A 25,112-nucleotide genomic window follows, 5' to 3' on the forward strand; every position below is an offset into this window, starting at 1 on the left:
TGTTCGTGGCTGTCCTGCTCCTTTGTGTTAATGTGGCAGTTGACAAGATACTGCTCCAAGCAAGCAAACAGCAGGGACCTCCAGTGTGTTGCTGAAACAAGCACAGCAAGTGTTTACAATCCATTTTCTCTCTCCGCACGAGCTTTTTGAAAACTGCCAATTTTTGCCTTTCTTTAGAAATAATATTCAGCATAAGCAAACAGAGAAACGCTAAATCACAAACAGTGTCCACCGTGCATGCCAGGTTTTCCTAATTTATATGTTTCAGTGGGAATAATTTATATAGTCCAGATTTATCTAAAAATGTAGCACAACTATTGATCTCTCTCTGTCAGACTGTCTGCTGTGGTGGTGTTCCTTCAAGTGCTTGAGGATGGGCACCTTACATGAGCACTTTGAAATGGGTCATTCCGCCTTTTGGGGGGTTGAAAGCGCTACCCTTACTATTACTCCTGCAAGGAATGCTTGGTCTAGGGCTGCATATTGAGAAAACATTCCCTACTCTGCAGAGGAAAAATCTGATTCTGGAAAAGTGCAATCAGTCAGTGAATCTTCGGTGTTACCCATCAAGCATGTGGGCAGTGAAGGCTAATTGAAGATCAAATATTTAGTAGCTTGCACCTTGATGGGTCTCTGCGTTTTGTTTGGATTGTGTATTTCTTGACACATTTAAAGTGCATGACTTCACTTTTAAAATTCTTTTCATTCTTTACATACAAAACAAAAAGATGGTAACACAATAGTGTAGTGATGTTTCTTAGACGTCTATGCATCATGTTTATCTGCAGTAATCCTCTCCCAGCCCCAAGTATCTTACCAAAGGGGAATATCACCCCCGAATTTCCCTTGTCTCCAGCTCTCCAGTGATTAAGGTTGTTCCGCTTTATTGTCTGCATCAGTGGTGCTTTTGACTTCTGTGGACTTCCCCCGAATCATTATTGTAATCCAGTGACTCCCACTGAATCATTGTGGGAATCCGGGGATCCCCAGCCTAAGCAGTTTCTATGATTTGGACCTTTAAAACAATACACAACAAGCATTTGCAATGCAATGGGTCTCTCATTTGCTTGAGTTAGAGCTATTGGCGTTGTAAATTCATAACTGGACTTTTCTTGCCACATAAATTGGTCAACCCTGCCTCATAATTTGGCCTTTTCCTGCCAGTTAATTCCGGTGGCCCTGCATATAACTAAAGCAGTTCCATTTACCTTCCTCCTCTATCTGCAGCCAAAAATGAAAATTTTGCTATCTGGCATCCTAATTTAAATCTGCCATGCTAATTCCAGTAGAATACCACTTTCATCACCCCACCATCAGAGCTGCCCACTGGCTAACACAATTCCCAAAACAAGACAGCCACGGAGGAGTAATGAAAGAAATAAACTAGAAGGGTCACCCAAACATATCAAGAGTGTTCAAACAGTCATAGTGTGAAAAGATGTTACTTTGACCTGAATCATGGTCATAGTTGCAGTAAGGAGAGATTAATAAAACATATACAATTATCATGTAAATCCAATAAAAACCTTTATCGGAAATAAACGTTTGTAATACTCAGAACATCCCCTAGAGGACACCACATTGAAACTAGTATTTGTAAAAACATGGTCAGGTTACCATATAGTTAGCCCCTAGAGGGCATAACCACATGAAAAGAAAGTGACTGAAAGTATTGCAGTGTAACATTATATAGCCCCTAGAAGGCGTAGTGCATTACACATTTCCAGGGCAAGCAGGCCTACTGCAATGATATTACAAACAAGACCCTTACAACTCAAATTACCCTCAGCTGTAAAACAAAAGTTCCAGCCACGAGAGAGGTTAAAAAGACACTGAATGGAAGGAGGGGTTATTATTTTGCGGTCCCCACTAACCTCGTGTGGGAGCCAGAGATGATCTAGACAGAAAGAGCAGGTTGTGGTGAACGTTTTGAAGGTTACATTGTCCTAGGACCACCACAGGCTGAGTTATGAGCAAAAATGTTTTGTAAACGAATGCCCTGCAAAGCATTATGGGACAACCGAGTGCAGCAAATATTGTAGTAAGTTGACTGTAATGTTTAGAACAGCCCTTTGAGGGGGCACAATGAAAATATCATTTGTAAGAAACATGGTCATGTAACCATATAATAAGCCCCTAGTGTGCAGAACCACATGAAAACAGATTGGCGCAAAGTAATGTAGTGCAACCATATATTTAGCCCCTAGAGGGTGTAGTGCCTTACACATTTTCAGGCCTAGCAGGCCTACTACAATACTAAGCAGGGATGTGGAATTCCTACGCCCGGGACATCTTGTTTGGGGTCAAGGGCAACAAGATTTTATGTTTACTTTGTCCTTGGGACAAGTAGACCCAACCCTCTGCAGCACAAACCCTTTGGCTGCCTGTTTACAGAGAGTGGAACTCTCTGCAGTTGAGGTAATGTGTTTCCAAGAGATAATGCTGTTCGAACTTGTATTTATGGTTCATTATTTGAAAACCTTCATTATTAGGGTGAGTGCTGTAAATAAATGTTTTAATGTCACACTTCACTACTGACGTTGGTTCCAGTACAAAAAAAAAACGTGTATACACATGTTTGAAAAGTTTAGGCTATGAGGCTAAGTATAATGCTCCCAGAATGCTCTCTGATTATATGCAAATGAAGTGTCATTTAGTAAAATGTTTTGATGCATGCTAGTATTTCCCAAAAATATTTCTAATGGAAAATCAGTGTAACCATTTTCAACACGATTATGGGAAGCATGAAAATAAACAAACACTGACAAAGCCAACTGATCTGACATATTTTTATAAGTCTTTTAGTTTCATCAATGCGTGTCTTGTTTTGACATGGCTTTTGTAACACTTTATTGTTGTGAGAGCTACCAGGTCCTCAACATTGTAACAAACACTGGCAAAAAAAAAAAAAAACGTTTTTGAACTCTAAAAGCACATGTTGCCACTAGTGGCATAACAAAGGCCCCGCAGCCGCCCTCCAGGGGGCCCCTTCAGCACAGCACCTGCCCTGAGTGAGTCTGGAGAGGGGGCCCCTCCATGTTCTTTGCAAAGGGGCACCCTCCAGTTTCATTACGTCACTGATTGCCACTGTAGTTCCTGACACTGAACAAAACTACTTTGTGTGCCAATATGCTCCTTGTGGAAGAGAAGAATGCGATCACTCACAGTAAAGCCAGCCGAAAGAGAGAGAAATAGAAGTTTAATAAAAACAAAATGTCTTTGTTAGCACCAGACCTAATTAGGGACCAAGACCCACATGTAGGTAGCTTTTTGCATGTCGCAAACAGCGACTTTCGCTGTTTGCGACGTGCAAAAAGCACATTGCGATGCACAAACCCAGTTTTGCGATTCGGTAACCTGGTTACCGAATCGCAAAACGGGTTTGTGACTCGCAATTAGGAAGGGGTGTTCCCTTCCTAATTGCGACTCGCAGTGCAATGTAGGATTGTTTTGCGAATGCGGGCGCAAACCAATCTCAGTTTGCACCCATTTCAAATGGGTGCTAACACTTTCACAAAAGGGAAGGGGTCCCTCTGGGACCCCTTCCCCATTGTGAATGTCACTGTAAGCATTTTTGCAGAGCAGGCAGTGGTCCTGCGGACCACTGCCTGCTCTGAAAAAATGAAACGAAAACGTTTCATTTTTCGTTTTTGTAATGCATCTCATTTTCCTTTAAGGAAAACGGGCTGCATTACAAAAAAAAAAAAAAAGCAGTCACAGACATGGTGGTCTGCTGTCTCCAGCAGGCCACCATCCCTGTGAGGCCGCCATTCGCAAGGGGGTCGCAAATTGCGACCCACCTCATGATTATTCATGAGGTGAGCATTTGCGAAGCCCTTGCGAATCCCAGATGGTGTCAGGGACACCATCCTACATTCGGATTTGCGACTCGCAATTTGCGGGTCACAAATCTGAACCTACCTACATGTGGCCCCAAATTCTTAAAGAAAGTCACAAAAGTGCACCCATGCTATATGTCGTACCTCTATAAAATATTTGTGAACTGTATTTTAGCATGGGTAAATACGCATGTGTAGATTTGCTCATGTGAAAATCTATTGAGCATTTGCAAGTTCATTTTCCCTCCAGCCACTTTCTTCCCAACCCTGGAAGAAGTTCTAATTCTGCCATTGTCAGGAGGAAATGTCCAACCTTTCTTATTATGGGAAAATATTAGAGAGAAGCTGGTGAAAATCTTTAAAACATGCAGGTTAGTAGGTTTGGAGACTCAAAGGCATTCCAGCCCTGGAACTATTGCTTACTGCTTCCTCCAGCCCCAGTATGCAGATCTGCAGAAAGGTGGAAAAATAAGGAAATTGCTACAGTAGGGATTGAAACTGCTAGTATTCAAGCCCTACTATGGTGGTAGCCCTGGCATAATCAGAGAGGCTATTATCAGAGCTCTTACATAATGAGATTGCTGCTATAATTTGGCGCCACACTACATGGCACCAAAGGGACAAGTAGATCTTTTTACAGGACAAGTAGATTTGAGAAGCAACCTGTCCCGTGGAAAAGTAGATATTTTAATAAATTCCACACCCCTGACTAAGGCCCTTACAACACAAACTATTTCAAGCTGTAAAACAAAAGTTCCAGCCATAAGAGCACTTAAAAAAGGTCGAACTGGTGTGAGGGGGTTATTATTTTGGGGTTCCCACTAACCTAGTGTGGGGACCCAGTGACGACCTAAACCAAAGGGTGTGCCATGCTGAACGTTTTGGTGGTGGTCCCATTGTCCTAGGACCACCACAGGCTGAGTTATGGACACAAATGTTTTAAAAAAGAATGCTTGCAAAGCATTATGGGGCTACTTTCCCCAAGTGCAGTGAATATTGTAGTATCGGCTCTCCTGCTGTGCTGGGAGAGCCATGTTGTGGATTTTTCAGTTTTTTTTTAGTAAAGCCTTTATCAAATCTAAATGTTTTTGGGAAAGCTATGTAGCGTGAAGGCGAGAACCAAAAGAAACTATTCTGATTAGGTAACAGTGTGAACAATGTGTCCAGTGCTCCAATACCTCCAATGGAGTTTGCGCTGTGAGGACCATGGCTGACATGGAGCATGAAGGGGAGAAACAAAAGAAAAAAATTGTTCACCCACGCTGAAGTAAATTGACAATCGTGCAATTATCCATGTAACAGGGTCAGTCTGCCAGGTGTTAACAAAACCACCTCAAGGTGGGACAAACGTAAAGCAATTACCAATGACATCAAGGGATTTATGAAAGGCAAGCTCATAAACGAGTGAAAGTGATGGGCGTGGTTAAAAGCCCACAATACTTACCGCAGGTCAAAGCGCTTGTGTGCTTGAACTAAAAATGCAAAAAACAAGTATACACTAAACACATGCTCAAGTATTTAAATATTTTGTGTAATTTACAATCAAATATAAAAATAGTTTTCAAATTTTTTCATGCTGCTTCTTTATTTGTATATACTTTATTCATTTAACTGATTAATTCTAATATTAATTTTTAAAACCGCAGCGGACCCCCTCAGTAAGCCTCACATATCACCAGGGGTCCTCGGATCATAGGTTAGGTTAAGAACCACTGATCTACATTATCAATCAATCAATATTTGTACTCACATGTGAGTGTCTCAAGGTGCGGGGGTGATTGGAGGGGGCCTCATCTGAAGAGCCACATCTAGAGGTTCTTCCTGAAGATGGTGAGCGACGTGCTTTGTCTGAGGTGCAGGGGGGGGCTGTTCCAGCTCTTTACTGCAGTGCAGGTGAAAGATCGTCTTCCGGCTGTGGTTTTGCGGATGTGAGGGATGGTGGCCAGGGCCATCTGGGTAGAGCAGAGGGATCTGACGGGGATGTGGAAGGAGATGCAGTGGTTCAGGTAGGCTGGTCCTGTGTTGTGTATGGCCTTGTAAATGCGGGTGAGAAACTTGAAAGTGATTTGCTTCTCGACCGGTAGCCAGTGTGGAGGGTCCTGAGGTGTTGGGGGAGGTCCAGAATGAGTCTGGCGGCGGTGTTCTGGATAAGTTGAAGTTTTTTTATGTTTCTAGTTGAAGTGCTGGCTTAGAAGGCGTTGCCGTAGTCGAGCTTGCTAGTGACTAAGGCATGGGTGATTGTCCTGCGACAGTCTGCTGGGATCCATCTGAAGACCTTCCGAAGTTTGCGGAGTATGTGCCAGCAGAGGAGGTGACAGAGTTTATGGTCATGAATAGAGAGGAGTTGAGTATGATTGCTAAGTTGTGGCCGTGCTCGGTCGGTGCAGGGGGGGGGGGGGGGGCGCTGAGGGATGTGGGCCACCAGGAGTCGTCCCAAGCTGAGGTGGCGTTTCTGAAGAAGATAAGCTTGAGGCAGCTTTCTCTCATCCAGGTGGCGACGACTTCCATTCCTGAATGAAAGTTCCTTTTGGCCATGTCCGGGTCTTCGGTGCGGGAAATGATGAGTTGTGTGTCATCAGCATATGAAATGATGTTCATACTGTGGCTTCTGACAATGGCAGCAAGAGGGACCATGTATACGTTGAACAGTGTGGGACTCAGTAAGGATCCTTGGGGGACTCCGCAGTTGACTCATGTTTCTCCTGGAAGTGTAGGGCGGGAGTCAGACCTTCAGCGTCCTCCCGGAGAGGAAGGAGTGGATCCACTCCAGACTCTTCCACGGATTCCTATGTCGTGGAGTCTGGTGCGCAGTGTGCTGGGGAGACGGCGTCATAAGCTGCTGAGAGGTCGAGGAGTATGAGTGCTGCGGTGTGGTCACGGTCTGGGAGTAATTGGATGTTGTCGCTGGCTGCCAGGAGTGCTATCTCCATGCTTTTATTGCTGCGGAAGCCGGATTGGGAGCTGTCCAGGGAGTTCTTAGCCTCAATGAAATTCCTTAGTTGTGCGTTGTAAGGAAATGCCTCCTTGGCATGGTTACCCCCTGACTTTTTGCTTTTGCTGATGCTATGTTTTGAATTGAAAGTGTGCTGAGGCCTGCTAACCAGGCCCCAGCACCAGTGTTCTTTCCCTAACCTGTACTTTTGATTCCACAATTGGCACACCCTGGCATCCAGATAAGTCCCTTGTAACTGGTACCTCTGGTACCAAGGGCCCTGATGCCAGGGAAGGTCTCTAAGGGCTGCAGCATGTCTTATGCCACCCTGGAGACCCCTCACTCAGCACAGACACACTGCTTACCAGCTTGTGTGTGCTAGTGAGAACAAAATGAGTAAGTCGACATGGCACTCCCCTCAGGGTGCCATGCCAGCCTCTCACTGCCTATGCAGTATAGGTAAGACACCCCTCTAGCAGGCCTTACAGCCCTAAGGCAGGGTGCACTATACCATAGGTGAGGGTACCAGTGCATGAGCACTGTGCCCCTACAGTGTCTAAACAAAACCTTAGACATTGTAAGTGCAGGGTAGCCATAAGAGTATATGGTCTGGGAGTCTGTTTTACACGAACTCCACAGCACCATAATGGCTACACTGAAAACTGGGAAGTTTGGTATCAAACTTCTCAGCACAATAAATGCACACTGATGCCAGTGTGCATTTTATTGTAAAATACACCACAGAGGGCACCTTAGAGGTGCCCCCTGAAACTTAACCGACTATCTGTGTAGGCTGACTGGTTCCAGCAGCCTGCCACACTAGAGACGTGTTGCTGGCCCCATGGGGAGAGTGCCTTTGTCACTCTGAGGCCAGTAACAAAGCCTGCACTGGGTGGAGATGCTAACACCTCCCCCAGGCAGGAGCTGTAACACCTGGCGGTGAGCCTCAAAGGCTCACCCCTTTGTCACAGCACCACAGGACACTCCAGCTTAGTGGAGTTGCCCGGCCCCCACTTTTGGCGGCAAGGCTGGAGGAAACAAAGAAAACAACAAGGAGGAGTCACTGACCAGTCAGGACAGCCCCTAAGGTGTCCTGAGCTGAAGTGACTCTAACTTTTAGAAATCCTCCATCTTGCAGATGGAGGATTCCCCCAATAGGATTAGGGATGTGACCCCCTCCCCTTGGGAGGAGGCACAAAGAGGGTGTACTCACCCTCAGGGCTAGTAGCCATTGGCTACTAACCCCCCAGACCTAAACACGCCCTTAAATTTAGTATTTAAGGGCTTCCCTGAACCTAGAGAAAAAGAGATTCCTGCAACTTACCTGAAGAAGAAGACTGCAGAGCTGAAAAACCCCTGCAGAGGAAGAACAGAAGACACCAACTGCTTTGGCCCCAGTCCTACCGGCCTGTCTCCTGCCTTCCAAAGAAACCTGCTCCAGCGACGCTTTCCAAGGGACCAGCGACCTCTGAATCCTCTGAGGACTGCCCTGCTTCAAGAAAGATTAGAAACTCCCGAGGACAGCGGCACTGCTCCAAAAGAACTGCAACTTTGTTTCAAGTAGCAGATTTAAAGACCCCTGCAACTCCCCGCAAGAAGCGTGAGACTTGCAACACTGCACCCGGCAACCCCGACTCGACTGGTGGAGAAACAACGCTTCAGGGAGGACCCTCCGGCGACTCTACGACTGTGAGTAACCAAAGTTGTCCCCCCTGAGCCCCCACAGCGACGCCTGCAGAGGGAATCCCCAGGCTCCCCCTGACCGCGACTGTCTGAACTACATTTCCCGACGTCTGGAAAAGACCCTGCACCCGCAGCCCCCAGCACCTAAAGGAACGGAACTCCTGTGCAGGAGTGACCCCCAGGAAGCCCTCTCCCTTGCCCAGGTGGTGGCTACCCCGAGGAGCCCCCCCCCCTTGCCTGCCTGCGACGCTGAAGAGATCCCTTAATCTCTCATAGAAAACCATTACAAACCCGACACGTGTTGGCACACTGCACCCGGCCGCCCCCGCGCTGCTGAGGGTGTACTTTCTGTGCTGACTTGTGTCCCCCCCAGTGCCCTACAAAACCCCCCTGGTCTGCCCTCCGAAGACGCGGGTACTTACCTGCTGGCAGACTGGAACCGGGGCACCCCCTTCTCTCCATTGAAGCCTATGTGTTTTGGGCACCTCTTTGACCTTTGCACCTGACCGGCCCTGAGCTGCTGGTGTGATAACTTTGGGGTTGCTCTGAACCCCCATCGGTGGGCTACCTTGGAGCAAAAACTGAAACCTGTAAGTGACTTACTTACCTGTTAAAACTAACATTACTTTACCTCCCCCAGGAACTGTGAAAATTGCAGTGTCCACTTTTAAAACAGCTTATTGTGTTTTATGTAAAAAGTATACATGCTAAAGTAATGATTCAAAGTTCCTAGAGTACTTACCTGCAATACCTTTCAAATGAGATATTACATGTAAAATTTGAACCTGTGGTTCTTAAAATAAACTAAGAAAATATATTTTTCTATAACAAAACCTATTGGCTGGATTTGTCTCTGAGTGTGTGTACCTCATTTATTGTCTATGTGTATGTACAACAAATGCTTAACACTACTCCTTGGATAAGCCTACTGCTCGACCACACTACCACGAAATAGAGCATTAGTATTATCTCTTTTTGCCACTATCCTACCTCTAAGGGGAACCCTTGGACTCTGTGCATGCTATTCCTTACTTTGAAATAGCACATACAGAGCCAACTTCCTACATTGGTGGATCAGCAGTGGGGTACAAGACTTTGCATTTGCTGGACTACTCAGCCAATACCTGATCACACGACAAATTCCAAAAATTGTCATTAGAAATTGATTTTTGCAATTTGAACTATTTTTCTAAATTCTTTAAAGTCCTGCTAGGGCCTTGTGTTAGTCCCTGTTAGCATTTCTTTTAGAGTTTAAAAGTTTGGTAAAAGTTTGAATTAGATTTTAGAACTAGTTTTAGATTCTTAAAAAGTATTCTAACTTTTAGAAGCATAATGTCTAGTACAGATATGAATGTGGTGGAACTCGACACCACACCTTACCTCCATCTTAAGATGAGGGAGCTAAGGTCACTCTGTAAAATAAAGAAAATAACAATGGGCTCCAGACCTTCCAAACTACAGCTCCAGGAGCTGTTGGCAGAGTTTGAAAGAGCCAACCCCTCTGTGGATGGCAACACAGAGGATGAGGATAGTGACTTGGAGGAAGATTCCCCCCTACCAGTCCTATCTAGGGAGGACAGGGCCTCTCAAGCCCTGACTCCACAAATACTAGTCAGAGATGCTGGTTCCCTCACAGGAGGGACCAACCTCTCTGAAATCACTGAGGATAACTCCAGTGAAGAGGACATCCAGTTAGCCAGGATGGCCAAAAGATTGGCTTTGGAAAGACAGATCCTGGCCATAGAAAGGGAAAGACAAGAGATGGGCCTAGGACCCATCAATGGTGGCAGCAACATAAATAGGGTCAGAGATTCTCCTGACATGTTGAAAATCCCTAAAGGGATTGTAACTAAATATGAAGATGGTGATGACATCACCAAATGGTTCACAGCTTTTGAGAGGGCTTGTGTAACCAGAAAAGTGAACAAATCTCACTGGGGTGCTCTCCTTTGGGAAATGTTCACAGGAAAGTGTAGGGATAGACTCCTCACACTCTCTGGAAAAGATGCAGAATCTTATGACCTCATGAAGGGTACCCTGATTGAGGGCTTTGGATTCTCCACTGAGGAGTATAGGATTAGATTCAGGGGGGCTCAGAAATCCTCGAGCCAGACCTGGGTTGACTTTGTAGACTACTCAGTAAAAACACTAGATGGTTGGATTCAAGGCAGTGGTGTAAGTAATTATGATGGGCTGTACAATTTATTTGTGAAAGAACACCTGTTAAGTAATTGTTTCAATGATAAACTGCATCAGCATCTGGTGGACCTAGGACCAATTTCTCCCCAAGAATTGGGAAAGAAGGCGGACCATTGGGTCAAGACTAGGGTGTCCAAAACTTCCACAGGGGGTGACCAAAAGAAAGGGGTCACAAAACCTCCCCAGGGGAAAGGTGGTGAGACAGCCAAAAACAAAAATAGTAAAGAGTCTTCTACAGGCCCCCAAAAACCTGCACAGGAGGGTGTGCCCAGAGCCTCTTCACAAAACAATTCTGGGTACAAGGGTACAAACTTTGATCCCAAAAAGGCCTGGTGTCGTAGCTGTAGTCAGTCTGGACACCAAACTGGAGACAAGGCCTGTCCCAAGAAATATACCACTTCTAACTCCCATCCAGCTAAAACTGGAATGGCCAGTCTCCAAGTGGGATCAACAGTGGGCCCAGAGCAAATCAGGTGCCACACTGAAGCTACATTAGTCTCTGAGGGTGGGGTGGATTTAGCCACACTGGCTGCCTGGCCCCCTAACATGCAAAAATACAGGCAGCAGCTCTTAATCAATGGGACAAGTGTAGAGGGCCTGAGGGATACAGGTGCCAGTGTCACTATGGTGACAGAGAAACTGGTTTCCCCTGGCCAATACCTGACTGGACAAACCTATCCAGTCACCAATGCTGACAATCAAACTAAAGTACATCCCATGGCAATGGTAACTTTAGAGTGGGGAGGGGTCAATGGCCTGAAACAGGTGGTGGTCTCCTCAAATATCCCAGTAGACTGTTTGCTTGGAAACGACCTGGAGTCCTCAGCATGGGCTGAGGTAGAACTGAAAACCCATGCAGCCATGCTGGGTATCCCTGAACTGGTGTGTGTCAAGACAAGGGCACAGTGCAAGGCACAGGGTGAAAAAGTAGAGCTGTAGTCTGGAAGAATGGCCCAGCCTACCAAGAGAAAAGGAAAGTCAGCTGGGAAACCAGCTGCAACACAACACCAAAAAGAGAACCTCTCTTCTCAGGAAGAAGTTCTGCCCTCTGAGGGAACTGAGCCTATGGAGCTGGAACCTTATCAGGTTGAGCTCTTGGGCCCAGGGGGACCCTCAAAGGAAGAGTTGTGTAAGGGACAAGAAACCTGTCCCTCTCTTGAAGGCCTTAGGCAGCAAGCTGCTGAAGAGTCCAAAGGCAAGAAAAATGGAACACATAGGGTCTATTGGGAAGATGGACTCCTGTTCACTGAGGCAAGAGACCCCAAACCTGGTGCCACTAGGAGAGTGGTAGTGCCTCAGGGTTTCAGAGAGTTTATTCTGACCTTAGCCCATGATATTCCCCTTGCTGGGCATTTGGGACAAACCAAGGCGTGGGAGAGGTTAGTCAACCACTTCTACTGGCCCAATATGTCCCAGAAGGTTAAGGAGTTTTGCCTCTCCTGCCCCACCTGTCAAGACAGGTGGGCATCCAAAGCCCCCCTCATTCCACTTCCAGTGGTGGGGGTCCCCTTTGAAAGAGTGGGTGTGGACATAGTTGGTCCACTAGAACCTCCCACAGCCTCAGGAAATATGTACATCCTAGTAGTAGTGGATCATGCTACTAGGTATCCTGAAGCTATTCCCCTTAGGTCGACTACTGCCCCTGCAGTAGCCAAGGCCCTCATTGGTATCTTTACCAGAGTGGGCTTCCCTAAGGAGGTGGTGTCTGACAGAGGTACCAACTTCATGTCAGCATACCTAAAACACATGTGGAATGAGTGTGGAGTGACTTATAAGTTCACTACACCATATCATCCACAAACTAATGGCCTTGTTGAGAGATTCAACAAGACATTAAAGGGCATGATCATGGGGCTCCCAGAAAAACTCAAAAGGAGATGGGATGTCCTCCTGCCATGTCTGCTTTTCGCTTACAGAGAGGTGCCTCAGAAGGGAGTAGGGTTCTCACCCTTTGAACTTCTGTTTGGCCACCCTGTAAGGGGACCACTTGCTCTTGTTAAAGAAGGCTGGGAGAGACCTCTTCATGAGCCTAAACAAGACATAGTGGACTATGTACTTGGCCTTCGCTCAAGGATGGCAGAGTACATGGAAAAGGCAAGTAAAAACCTTGAGGCCAGCCAACAACTCCAGAAGTTGTGGTATGACCAAAAGGCTGCACTGGTTGAATTTCAACCAGGGCAGAAAGTCTGGGTTCTGGAGCCTGTGGCTCCCAGGGCACTTCAGGACTAATGGAGTTGCCCTTACCCAGTACTAGAGAGGAAGAGTCAGGTCACCTACTTGGTAGACCTGGGCACTAGCAGGAGCCCCAAGAGGGTGATCCATGTGAACCGCCTTAAGCTCTTCCATGACAGGGCTGATGTAAATCTGTTGATGGTAACAGATGAGGACCAGGAAGCTGAGAGTGAGCCTCTCCCTGATCTCCTCTCATCAGACCCTAAAGATGGCTCAGTAGATGGAGTGATCTATTCAGACACCCTCTCTAGCCAACAGCAATCTGACTGTAGGAAGGTCCTGCAGCAGTTTGCTGAACTCTTTTCCCTAACCCCTGGTCAGACACACCTGTGTACCCATGATGTGGACACAGGAGACAGCATGCCTGTCAAAAACAAAATATTTAGACAGTCTGATCAAGTTAAGGAAAGCATCAAGGTGGAAGTCCACAAGATGCTGGAATTGGGAGTAATAGAGCACTCTGACAGCCCCTGGGCTAGCCCAGTGGTCTTAGTCCCCAAACCTCACACCAAAGATGGAAAGAGAGAGATGAGGTTTTGTGTGGACTACAGAGGTCTCAACTCTGTCACCAAGACAGATGCCCATCCCATTCCTAGAGCTGATGAGCTCATAGACAAATTAGGGGCTGCCAAATTCTTAAGTACCTTTGACTTAACAGCAGGGTACTGGCAAATCAAAATGGCCCCTGGAGCAAAGGAAAAGACAGCATTCTCCACCCCTGATGGGCATTATCAGTTCACTGTTATGCCCTTTGGTTTAAAGAATGCCCCTGCCACCTTCCAAAGGTTGGTGAATCAAGTCCTTGCTGGGTTGGAATCCTTTAGTGCAGCTTATCTTGATGATATTGCTGTCTTCAGCTCCACCTGGCAGGATCACCTGGTCCACCTGAAGAAGGTTTTGAAGGCTCTGCAATCTGCAGGCCTCTCTATCAAGGCATCCAAATGCCAGATAGGGCAGGGAAATGTGGTTTACTTGGGACACCTTGTAGGTGGAGGCCAAGTTCAGCCACTCCAACCCAAGATCCAGACTATTCTGGACTGGGTAGCTCCAAAAACCCAGACTCAAGTCAGGGCATTCCTTGGCTTGACTGGGTACTATAGGAGGTTTGTGAAGGGATATGGATCCATTGTGACAGCCCTCACAGAATTGACCTCCAAGAAAATGCCCAAGAAAGTAAACTGGACTGTAGAATGCCAACAGGCCTTTGACACCCTGAAACAAGCTATGTGCACAGCACCAGTTCTAAAAGCTCCAGATTACTCCAAGCAATTCATTGTGCAAACAGATGCCTCTGAACATGGGATAGGGGCAGTTTTGTCCCAAACAAATGATGATGGCCTTGACCAGCCTGTTGCTTTCATTAGCAGGAGGTTACTCCCCAGGGAGCAGCGTTGGAGTGCCATTGAGAGGGAGGCCTTTGCTGTGGTTTGGTCCCTGAAGAAGTTGAGACCATACCTCTTTGGTACTCACTTCCTAGTTCAAACTGACCACAGACCTCTCAGATGGCTGATGCAAATGAAAGGTGAAAATCCAAAACTGTTGAGGTGGTCCATCTCCCTACAGGGAATGGACTTTATAGTGGAACACAGACCTGGGACTGCCCATGCCAATGCAGACGGCCTTTCCAGGTTCTTCCACTTAGAAAATGAAGACTCTCTTGGGAAAGGTTAGTCTCATCCTCTTTCGTTTGTGGGGGGGGTTGTGTAAGGAAATGCCTCCTTGGCATGGTTACCCCCTGACTTTTTGCTTTTGCTGATGCTATGTTTTGAATTGAAAGTGTGCTGAGGCCTGCTAACCAGGCCCCAGCACCAGTGTTCTTTCCCTAACCTGTACTTTTGATTCCACAATTGGCACACCCTGGCATCCAGATAAGTCCCTTGTAACTGGTACCTCTGGTACCAAGGGCCCTGATGCCAGGGAAGGTCTCTAAGGGCTGCAGCATGTCTTATGCCACCCTGGAGACCCCTCACTCAGCACAGACACACTGCTTACCAGCTTGTGTGTGCTAGTGAGAACAAAATGAGTAAGTCGACATGGCACTCCCCTCAGGGTGCCATGCCAGCCTCTCACTGCCTATGCAGTATAGGTAAGACACCCCTCTAGCAGGCCTTACAGCCCTAAGGCAGGGTGCACTATACCATAGGTGAGGGTACCAGTGCATGAGCACTGTGCCCCTACAGTGTCTAAACAAAACCTTAGACATTGTAAGTGCAGGGTAGCCATAAGAGTATATGGTCTGGGAGTCTGTTTTACACAAACTCCACAGCACCATAATGGCTACACTAAAAACGGGGAAGTTTGGTATCAAACTTCTCAGCACAATAAATGCACACTGATGCCAGTGTACATTTTATTGTAAAATACACCACAGAGGGCACCTTAGAGGTGCCCCCTGAAACTTAACCGACTATCTGTGTAGGCTGACTGGTTCCAGCAGCCTGCCACACTAGAGACATGTTGCTGGCCCCATGGGGAGAGTGCCTTTGTCACTCTGAGGCCAGTAACAAAGCCTGCACTGGGTGGAGATGCTAACACCTCCCCCAGGCAGGAGCTGTAACACCTGGCGGTGAGCCTCAAAGGCTCACCCCTTTGTCACAGCACCACAGGACACTCCAGCTTAGTGGAGTTGCCCGCCCCCTCCGGCCACGGCCCCCACTTTTGGCGGCAAGGCTGGAGGAAACAAAGAAAACAACAAGGAGGAGTCACTGACCAGTCAGGACAGCCCCTAAGGTGTCCTGAGCTGAAGTGGCTCTAACTTTTAGAAATCCTCCATCTTGCAGATGGAGGATTCCCCCAATAGGATTAGGGATGTGACCCCCTCCCCTTGGGAGGAGGCACAAAGAGGGTGTACTCACCCTCAGGGCTAGTAGCCATTGGCTACTAACCCCCCAGACCTAAACACGCCCTTAAATTTAGTATTTAAGGGCTTCCCTGAACCTAGAAAAAAAGAGATTCCTGCAACTTACCTGAAGAAGAAGACTGCTGAGCTGAAAAACCCCTGCAGAGGAAGAACAGAAGACACCAACTGCTTTGGCCCCAGTCCTACCGGCCTGTCTCCTGCCTTCCAAAGAAACCTGCTCCAGCGACGCTTTCCAAGGGACCAGCGACCTCTGAATCCTCTGAGGACTGCCCTGCTTCAAGAAAGACTAGAAACTCCTGAGGACAGCGGCACTGCTCCAAAAGAACTGCAACTTTGTTTCAAGTAGCAGATTTAAAGACCCCTGCAACTCCCCGCAAGAAGCGTGAGACTTGCAACACTGCACCCAGCGACCCCGACTCGACTGGTGGAGAAACAACGCTTCAGGGAGGACCCTCCTGCGACTCTACGACTGAGTAACCAAAGTTGTCCCCCCTGAGCCCCCACAGCGACGCCTGCAGTGGGAATCCCCAGGCTCCCCCTGACCGCGACTGTCTGAACTACATTTCCCGACGGCTGGAAAAGACCCTGCACCCGCAGCCCCCAGCACCTAAAGGAACGGAACTCCTGTGCAGGAGTGACCCCCAGGAAGCCCTCTCCCTTGCCCAGGTGGTGGCTACCCCGAGGAGCCCCCCCCTTGCCTGCCTGCGACGCTGAAGAGATCCCTTGATCTCTCATAGAAAACCATTACAAACCCGACGCGTGTTGGCACACTGCACCCGGCCGCCCCCGCGCTGCTTAGGGTGTACTTTCTGTGCTGACTTGTGTCCCCCCCGGTGCCCTACAAAACCCCCCTGGTCTGCCCTCCGAAGACGCGGGTCCTTACCTGCTGGCAGACTGGAACCGGGGCACCCCCTTCTCTCCATTGAAGCCTATGTGTTTTGGGCACCTCTTTGACCTTTGCACCTGACCGGCCCTGAGCTGCTGGTGTGATAACTTTGGGGTTGCTCTGAACCCCCAACGGTGCGCTACCTTGGACCAAAAACTGAAACCTGTAAGTGACTTACTTACCTGTTAAAACTAACATTACTTTACCTCCCCCAGGAACTGTGAAAATTGCACTGTGTCCACTTTTAAAACAGCTTATTGTGTTTTATGTAAAAAGTATACATGCTAAAGTAATGATTCAAAGTTCCTAGAGTACTTACCTGCAATACATTTCAAATGAGATATTACATGTAAAATTTGAACCTGTGGTTCTTAAAATAAACTAAGAAAAGATATTTTTCTATAACAAAACCTATTGGCTGGATTTGTCTGAGTGTGTGTACCTCATTTATTGTCTATGTGTATGTACAACAAATGCTTAACACTACTCCTTGGATAAGCCTACTGCTCGACCACACTACCACAAAATAGAGCATTAGTATTATCTCTTTTTGCCACTATCCTACCTCTAAGGGGAACCCTTGGACTCTGTGCATGCTATTCCTTACTTTGAAATAGCACATACAGAGCCAACTTCCTACATGCGTTGATTTCATTCTCAAGTACTTTGGCGGAGTAGGGTAGCAGCAAGATGGGCCCGACATTCTTTAGTTCTGATGGGTCGGCTAAAGGTTTCTTCAGGAGAGGTCATATTTCGGTGCGTTTCCAGTCCTCGGGGAAGGTGCCCCTGCTGATAGACCAGTTGATTATGTTTCCGAAACTCGGGGCGATGGATGGATGGATGAATGGCTGGCTGGCTATGATGTATATGTAGTGCAGGCAGGGGTGCGGGGGGGCTCCGGAGTGGGTGCTGTTCATGATGTTGACTGTTTCCTCTGTGGTGAGTGTGGACCAGCTGCGGATGGTCTGGGTAGAATCTGGGGGGGGGGGTAAGGGGTGTCGGCCACAGGTTCCGGTGCCAGGATTTTCCGAGAGGATCTTGTGGTGGAAAAAGGAGGCAAGTTTGTTGCAGAATTTCAGTGACGGAGGGGATGCTGGTTACTTCGGGGGTGGGGGGGTCCGTGAACTTGTTGATGACTGAGAAGAGTTTCTTTGAGTTGTGTGCGGAGGAGTTGATGAGCTCCCAAAATGCGTTGTTCCTTGCGTTCTTGGTTTTTCGTCGGTGGGCGGCGTATGCGGCTCTGAATGAGACGAGGTCTTCGCTGGATTGGCTGTTCCTCCATTTTTTTCGCTAGACGTCTTCAGGTACGCTTTGATTTTGGAGTTCGGTGGTGAACCAGCTGGCTTTCTTAGGTACGCGTTTGGTTGATGTCATCCAGAGAGGGGCTAGAGAGTCGGTGCATTCGGTGATCTTTGAGTTGAGATTGTGCCTTGCTGTGTTGGCGTCGTCAAAGGGGGGAGGAAGGGATTTGGCAAGCACTGCAGTGAGTTCTCATTGATTATTTCGTTCCATGTCCTGTGGGGGGCGCTGAAGGTGTGGGTGCAGCTGCTGGGTGCGGTGATTGTGAAGTGTATGGAGCGGTGGTCATTCCAGTCTGGAGTGGAGATGGTCTTGATGGTGATCCGGTTGCTTGAGGTGAAGATGGGGTCCAGTGTGTGTCCTGTGATGTGTGTGGGTGTACAGACCTGCTGTCACAAGGCCGAGGGTGGTCAAGAGATGAGGATAATTAGTACAGCAAATTGCCAAAGTCCCTAAGTCAACAGATCATTAAGCAGGTAGTGTTAGAGCAGAAGGCATTAAGGCAGGCTATGAAAGGAACTGTGATCATAGCAAGAAGAAATGTTCTGGCAGGTGAAAGTATGGATTGGCGGATGAAGTAGGCAAAATGTTATAATTTTGTATAAAGAAGAACAAGCATAACATATATTAAGAACGCAGAATGTGGCTTAATGGAAGACAGCACAGTAGCCATCAATTTCTGAAATTCAACAAGAAATTGTACAATAATACCATCTCTGTTTGTGAAAAAAACTATTGGAGAGTACTTTGATTTAATGCAACTATACCTGGTAGTCAAGTTAAAAAAATGACGGTTCTGAAGGATAACCCAGAAAGAGATTCATGAGGTAATGAACAAATTGACCAATAGCAGGGCATGGATCCTAAGTACCCCATGAGCAAATTGTACAAAATATTACTCCTTGTGGATGGCAGGCCTGTTAAACCCAGTAGTCAGAAGGGGCGAAACACTGGAATCTTGTTAGGAGCCACATTTCTTGAATTTAAAATCAGGGGAAAACCAACACAAATGTGGGTCATTTCACTTCAAGTTTATACAGTGATTCTAGCCAAACGACTATACAAGATCTTCCCCTCGATGGTGAGGCGTGATCAGCCACTTAAGAGTGTAATTGTTCTAATTATGTTAGTCACTGAAAAGACTTTTGATGACTTTTGACGGGGACCAGATGCCGATAAACAATTACGTTACAACCATCTGGCGCACTCCGCCGGCTTCTTTGTCACTCACCTATCCGCCTAATATGCTGTGTACAGCTGTGAAAAGCTTCAATTCAAAATGTTACGCTTGTAACGTAATTAATAAAATAAATGTTTTTGTATGAGAGAAAGGATTCCCAATTTAGTCAAACGGTCTAAGGAATATGTTTGCTGTAAATAGGAGAATATGTCAAGGATGATTGTTGGTCCAGCAGTTTGTGCTAGTGACTGAGCTACAGGCTCTTCAAATACATCCAAACATTGGGAGTAAGCAGGTCAGAGGGAAAGGGTGGTAACCAAACATACTCCTAGTGTGCAAAAACCCAGAAACTTAAGAAATATTGAAAGAAATAACTTTTAAGATTCGCGTGGTATAAGGGTTCTGAATTTGTTGTCTAAAACCCAAGGTTATTAGCGTTCAAAGCCAGATTGAAAATCTACCAATATCAAAAGTATACTCAGGAGTCTTTGTAACATGGATAGGTAGTAAATTAGGGGAAATACCATACTGAGTACTGAACAAACTTGTAACTGACATTAGTCAGCTGCATTTAGTAATTAAAAATGTCAATTCTGTCTATAGTCTTCCTTCATTAGGCAGCCAGTACGAGTTCCCATAACATATTTTGATCAATTAAACTCTAACATCACTAGTTTTCAATCTAACAATACAAAACTAAGAAAATTGTACCAGAAGCTACCAGAGATAATAAATCAAGGCGGTTAGAACCTCCAAGAAATGTATCACTACCTTCGTGCAACAACTCTAAAAACAAGCATTTACAATGCAATGAGTCTTGTGTTTGCTCGAGTTAGCGCCATTAGTGTTGTAAATTCCTAACTGGACTAGTCTTGCCACATAAAATGAAGAGTAAAACAGTTGACATAACTGAGACGATTCATAGCGCTACCGCTGCCATGAGCATGAGTGCGAAGGAGAGACACAAAAGGAAAAAGAAGTTCTCTTGCACTCAAACATATCGGCAATCATGCAATTAACCGTATAAATTAATGTCAAAGGAAAAGGTGGTTAAGTGGGGTAATGACACTCACAATCTCGTACCAGTAGATATATAAGTTGACTTCCAAATATTAGACGGTGCTCTGAGAGGGAACCACCCAAAAAAACCCGCAATAACAACCAAAGGTTGTTGTACATTTATGCAAAAGTCAGGCACATGTCTGTCTCTTAATCCAATTGGTAAAATGAATCTCTTAATCCAATTTGATGGTTTATACAAATCCACATTCAGCAAGGTCCCAGTTGAACTAATGAGTCTCTTTATTCCACTTGATAATCCATGTGATTCCACATTCAGCCTAGCCAACACGTGTTTTGTCGGGGACAATTACCCAAAGACTTTTTCAAGGCTTGTTATGGCTTATGTGTACGTCTCCCATTCCAATAGTATTCTCTTTTCCATAAATTTGCTTAAAAATGTGGCTTCTAGTTGTATTTCCCTTTGTCGGGATAACCCAAAACAAGTGTCCTGTACATTAGTGTAACGATCATCCAGCCCCTAGTTGTACAGGTTATCGCGAGTACGCCAACCTGCAAGTCCTCCATCGGCAATGCGAGTACCACGGGCCGTCTGCAAGGCAGTAACAAAACTGCCCCAAGGAGGGACAAACATAAAGCATTTACCAATGATAAGAAAGGCAAGCCCATGAACCAGTGATAGTGATGGGCGTGCGGAGGGCGTGGTTAAAAGCCCACAGATACATTGCAACACATCAGAACGCTTGTGCACTCAGCCTAACAAATGGAGTCATTTAGTAAAGGAAAATGTACCAGAGGTTTGCTTACAATACTTTTAGAACAACTACACTGAAATGACATACACATATTATCTCCCGCTGTTTGTTTTCAAGAATATCAGGCAGAAGACGCTGAAAAGTGCAATAGAAATCTAGGCTTCGGTTATCAAAAAAGTAAGATAATGCACACTCATTCAGCGTAATCTCTTGTGGGACAGGGTAAGAAAAACAAATTAGGCACCAATAGGTTAAAGACTGTCAAGAAAAAGTCTAATGATCATATTTGATTAGATGCAATTCTCATTTAATTTCAGAACAGTAAGAAGCCATAATGGTTAAGAAATGGTCTTATTTAAAAAAAAAATAATATGTATGCATTTTCTGTGTTAAATTGTTTAATTGTGACCCTGGTAGAGTAAATCAGTGAGTCTTATCAGGACCACTAGACTGCCATCTAGCCCTGTCCTAAATGGAGAGAAAGACAGGGGGTGCCCATTACTTGTATTGTCTAAATGTTAATAGGTGAGAGGTAAGGGATGTCCGCGGTTACCACACAAAGGCTAAAAAGCAGGTAAATCATCTGTGGGTGAAGGAACAAGACACCCAGTGAGTCACCTGGGCTAACTGAACGGAAAAATGAGAACTGCACCACATTTCTTCCCAAATGAGAATGCTGGAAGCTGTAAGTGCAATATGCAAGCTATCATAATTAATCAAGGTTTATTAGCAGGCCTCCAAAAAGGTAAAAACAACTATTGGATGGTGAGCGATACATTTCACTGACCATAGTGCACAGAGATACACAGCTGGGCTAAAGATGACTTCAGTCTGTGAACACCGACCCAAAAAGAGTGCCCTGGAAGGGGTGCATACTGTTAAGATGGCCTCCTGGCTGCATGACTGCAATGCCGAACTGAAATGCTGAGGTTGCCCTGTTGAGTATTATTTTTCTATCCAAGTGGGTTTGGAAAGAGTCGACAATAAAAATGGGGAAAAAATTGATGAATCAAACAGTTTGTGGAACTCACAAAGGAGGGGAGGGGAGGTGGAGAGAGATTCAGCCAAACGACTGTGGTTCCTGCAGGTGAAGGGACAGTGTGTAACTGCTGGTGCAAAGTATATGTTAATGAATGATGTGTATCTTGTATAAAATCCACACACTAGCCCAGGAGCACACGGTGTCAGTTCCATCCGCAGAGGTCTAGTCTTCGTTGTTCTATACAGAAGTCTTTGTTGTTCTGTACGAAGTCAGTGAAAAAAATGACAAACGTTGCACCATGACCGCCAGATGGAAGTGCATGTTCTGAGAAAATCAAAAATAAAAAATAAAAAAACCTGAATCTATTACGAGCTATTATTGCAAATGTAAACTATTGTATGGTAAAACATTCATTCGTTACTTGTGCATATAAATATTGATTATCCAATCACTGATTCTGTGAGATGAAGAGAATGAAAATGTATCATCCAACTGGTACTAGTCTGATAGTCTGTGAAAGAACCTCCCCCACCATTGCCCAGTGATTCTAGAATGTGTAGTCTCGGTTCTTCGTTCACAAATATCATTAAGTCCTTCCAGCATAGCTCATAGCAGGTCAATCCATCTGCAGTCATGGTCGGAAAGAAGGTGTTTCAAGTGGCCTCTCCGGGAGTCTTTGAGTCATTCTTTGTATTGTATGTTCTCAGAGAGGCAGTGATGGTTCCGCATCTCACTCTGCTCCTGTGTTTACAGATAATTTGTTTGTCATGTGTGTAGCCTACTCTATAGACAGTTTAGGACACGAAAGTTGGACAGCATGTGCCACGTTTGTTATTTTACTATTAGAGAAGGAAGTCAAACTGTCAATGTGCCACAAATTCTAACACTTTAGTATTAATTGTGAAGTTACTGGCTTGACATTTACCACATCGATAGTGGCTCCTTATAAATGGTAGATTGCACAAGGCCACCATAGAATTGCCTGATTTACTTTCCTTGTAAGCCCTAACCATTGCCTTCTCTGAAAGCCTTAACTATTTCACTTAAAGGCAAATAAATATGCAAGTTTTTTTTTTATTATTTTCTGCAACTTATTTCTAACAGGATTGAGTCTACTGCACCTGTGAGACTGATGAAGGTGTGTGTCTTGGTTCTATTACAGTCTCAAAAGGGCAGTGCCATTACTTTGTCAATTAATTTTTAGCTAGGTCTTTGGGGTAATTTCTTGTTGGTAAGTTTTTTCATTAGCTTGTTAGCTTCATTAAAGAAGCATTTCTGCTCTTACAATTAGTTCAAAAGTTGTTCAAATGGAAGGATGGGCCCAAGGATGATTACCTGTATACAACAGTATGGAATTGATCTCTCTGGGTTTACGAAATAGTAGGGTCTGTATTTTTCTGTGTTTCATGGCTTACTGTGAAATACACAAAGTTAACCTCTCGTGCATAGTGTTTACCTGAAGAAGTACCTCAAACTTTGAGGGGTTCAGACGGACGTGATTGAGATTCTGTCAGACTGTCTCAGAATGGCCAGAGCTGATGGTGAGAATGTGTAGAGGGCAGTTCAACTGATATCTTGGTCTCTGGTCACAGAATATCCTCTGGGTTGTGAAAATGTTGGTTTATGTTATCCTGTGTTCCACTGTAAATCCGTGCATTCATTTTACTGTTAATTTATTATATTCTGGACACTTCCGTTAGAGCTGGATACATATGTGCCATGACTGGTGATGCTGTTGATGCCACTCAGTAGTAATTCTGGAGGAAGGTGGAGTAGCTTTCAGAGCACTTTCAGTTGGACATTTGCTCCGTTGATTTACTTTGTTTACAGGAGGAATTGTCTGCTTTAGTACTCTAGTAAGGCATTTGTGCTTCTTGCAAAAAGTATGACCGTGCGAGGGGTGTGATATTTAGATGTCATCTATCACACAAACCTCTCCCGCACATCCACCCAGAAGAGAGAAGCCTCCTACAACCAGTAGAATGTGTGGTCCAGTTATTCTTCACTGATATGACATTTTAAGCGCTTCTGTTGTATCATTTGGTTTACAGGCTGGGTATGATGTGAACATAAACCTAGGCTGCCCACGATAACGTGCTGATCAGTAAAAGTCCTTTAGGAGAGTGAGTGAGCCTTTTCTTCTTTGCTCTGTCTTTCAGGTGCTGCGGATCTTGGAGCGGAGGGTGTCCAAGCCAGAGCAGGTGACAGCGGACGACTTCAGCTCAGTGCGGAACAACACCTACCAGATGATGAGCCTGCTGGCTGAAGATCGTCCAAAGGATGACGGCTCGCCTGGCCCCATCTTGGGATTTGTGGTGTCAGAGAACATCCTGGAGCGGCTGCTGCGCTGGCACCTGCAGTGGGATTTCAGCGAAGAGAAGAAAGTGGACCAGCTAAAGCTCTTTGAGTTGCTGATCAGCCAGTCCCGCCAGCCACTCCTTTGCCACGGGCCCATACTGAAGCCTCTTGTGATGCTACTAAGTACGTTCTCCCCTGGTCCGGCTTCACCCGTCCTAGAGAATAATCTTGTCCTTTTATTGAACCAACTGTGCGTCTCCATGGCCAAAGAACCGTCCATCCTGGAGCTCTTCTTTCACGGTTCGGTAGAGAAGGGCCCCACAAATCTAATCATCTTCTCTCTCCTGGTTCCCTTCATCCACCACGAGGGCGTCATTGGCCAGCAGGCCAGGGATGCCTTACTGCTGATCATGGCAATGTCAGCCAGCAACCCTACAGTGGCAACGTTCATCACCGAAAATTCATTCTTCTGTCCGGTAGGTTGGCCGACTTGCTTATTAGTAACTGTCTGCTGCTGCTGTTCAACGATCTGTTCATGTGTGTTATTTTCTAGCTTTTGCTTTGACATCATTGTATGAGTGGCTTGTTATAAGTCTGAAGCTTTAAGAGTAGCAGTTTATCGTTGCTGTCTTTTGTGGTGCCCCAAGGTTAACTGTATTTGGCCTTGAAGCATCTGAGAAAGGTCCTCCAAGGACAATCAGAATAGTGGCCTTTTGTCTGATGGTTTCGTAATGAGAGCTTATGTAAGTCTTTTAAATCCCTGTGGGCTCAGGATTCTTAGTCACTAGATTCCAAATGAAAAATGGTGCCCTGGCACATATTTGCTGCACCCCCAGTGTGTTAACGTCTATTTCAAATTCGCAAGAGGTTCAAGAAACAAAGCAATGCATCTGTGACCAGGGACATGGGGTGTTTGGAAACGGTAACCATGGGCAACCATTTCAAAT

General features: G+C 45.9%; 1 protein-coding gene across 2 annotated transcripts in view; it reads left to right on the forward strand.

Annotated features, from left to right (window-relative positions):
* The window catches only part of FHIP1B (FHF complex subunit HOOK interacting protein 1B), a 355,560-nt gene that overhangs the window by 189,508 nt on the left and 140,940 nt on the right, over positions 1 to 25,112 (forward strand). For both annotated transcript variants that reach the window (XM_069203674.1, XM_069203676.1), the window contains exon 4: positions 24,027 to 24,641. In XM_069203674.1, coding sequence (XP_069059775.1) covers positions 24,027 to 24,641 — 615 coding nt within the window. The remainder of the gene's footprint in view (positions 1 to 24,026; positions 24,642 to 25,112) is intronic.

Source organism: Pleurodeles waltl, chromosome 8 (assembly GCF_031143425.1).
Source record: "Pleurodeles waltl isolate 20211129_DDA chromosome 8, aPleWal1.hap1.20221129, whole genome shotgun sequence".
In the NCBI taxonomy this organism is placed as follows: Eukaryota; Metazoa; Chordata; class Amphibia; order Caudata; family Salamandridae; genus Pleurodeles; species Pleurodeles waltl.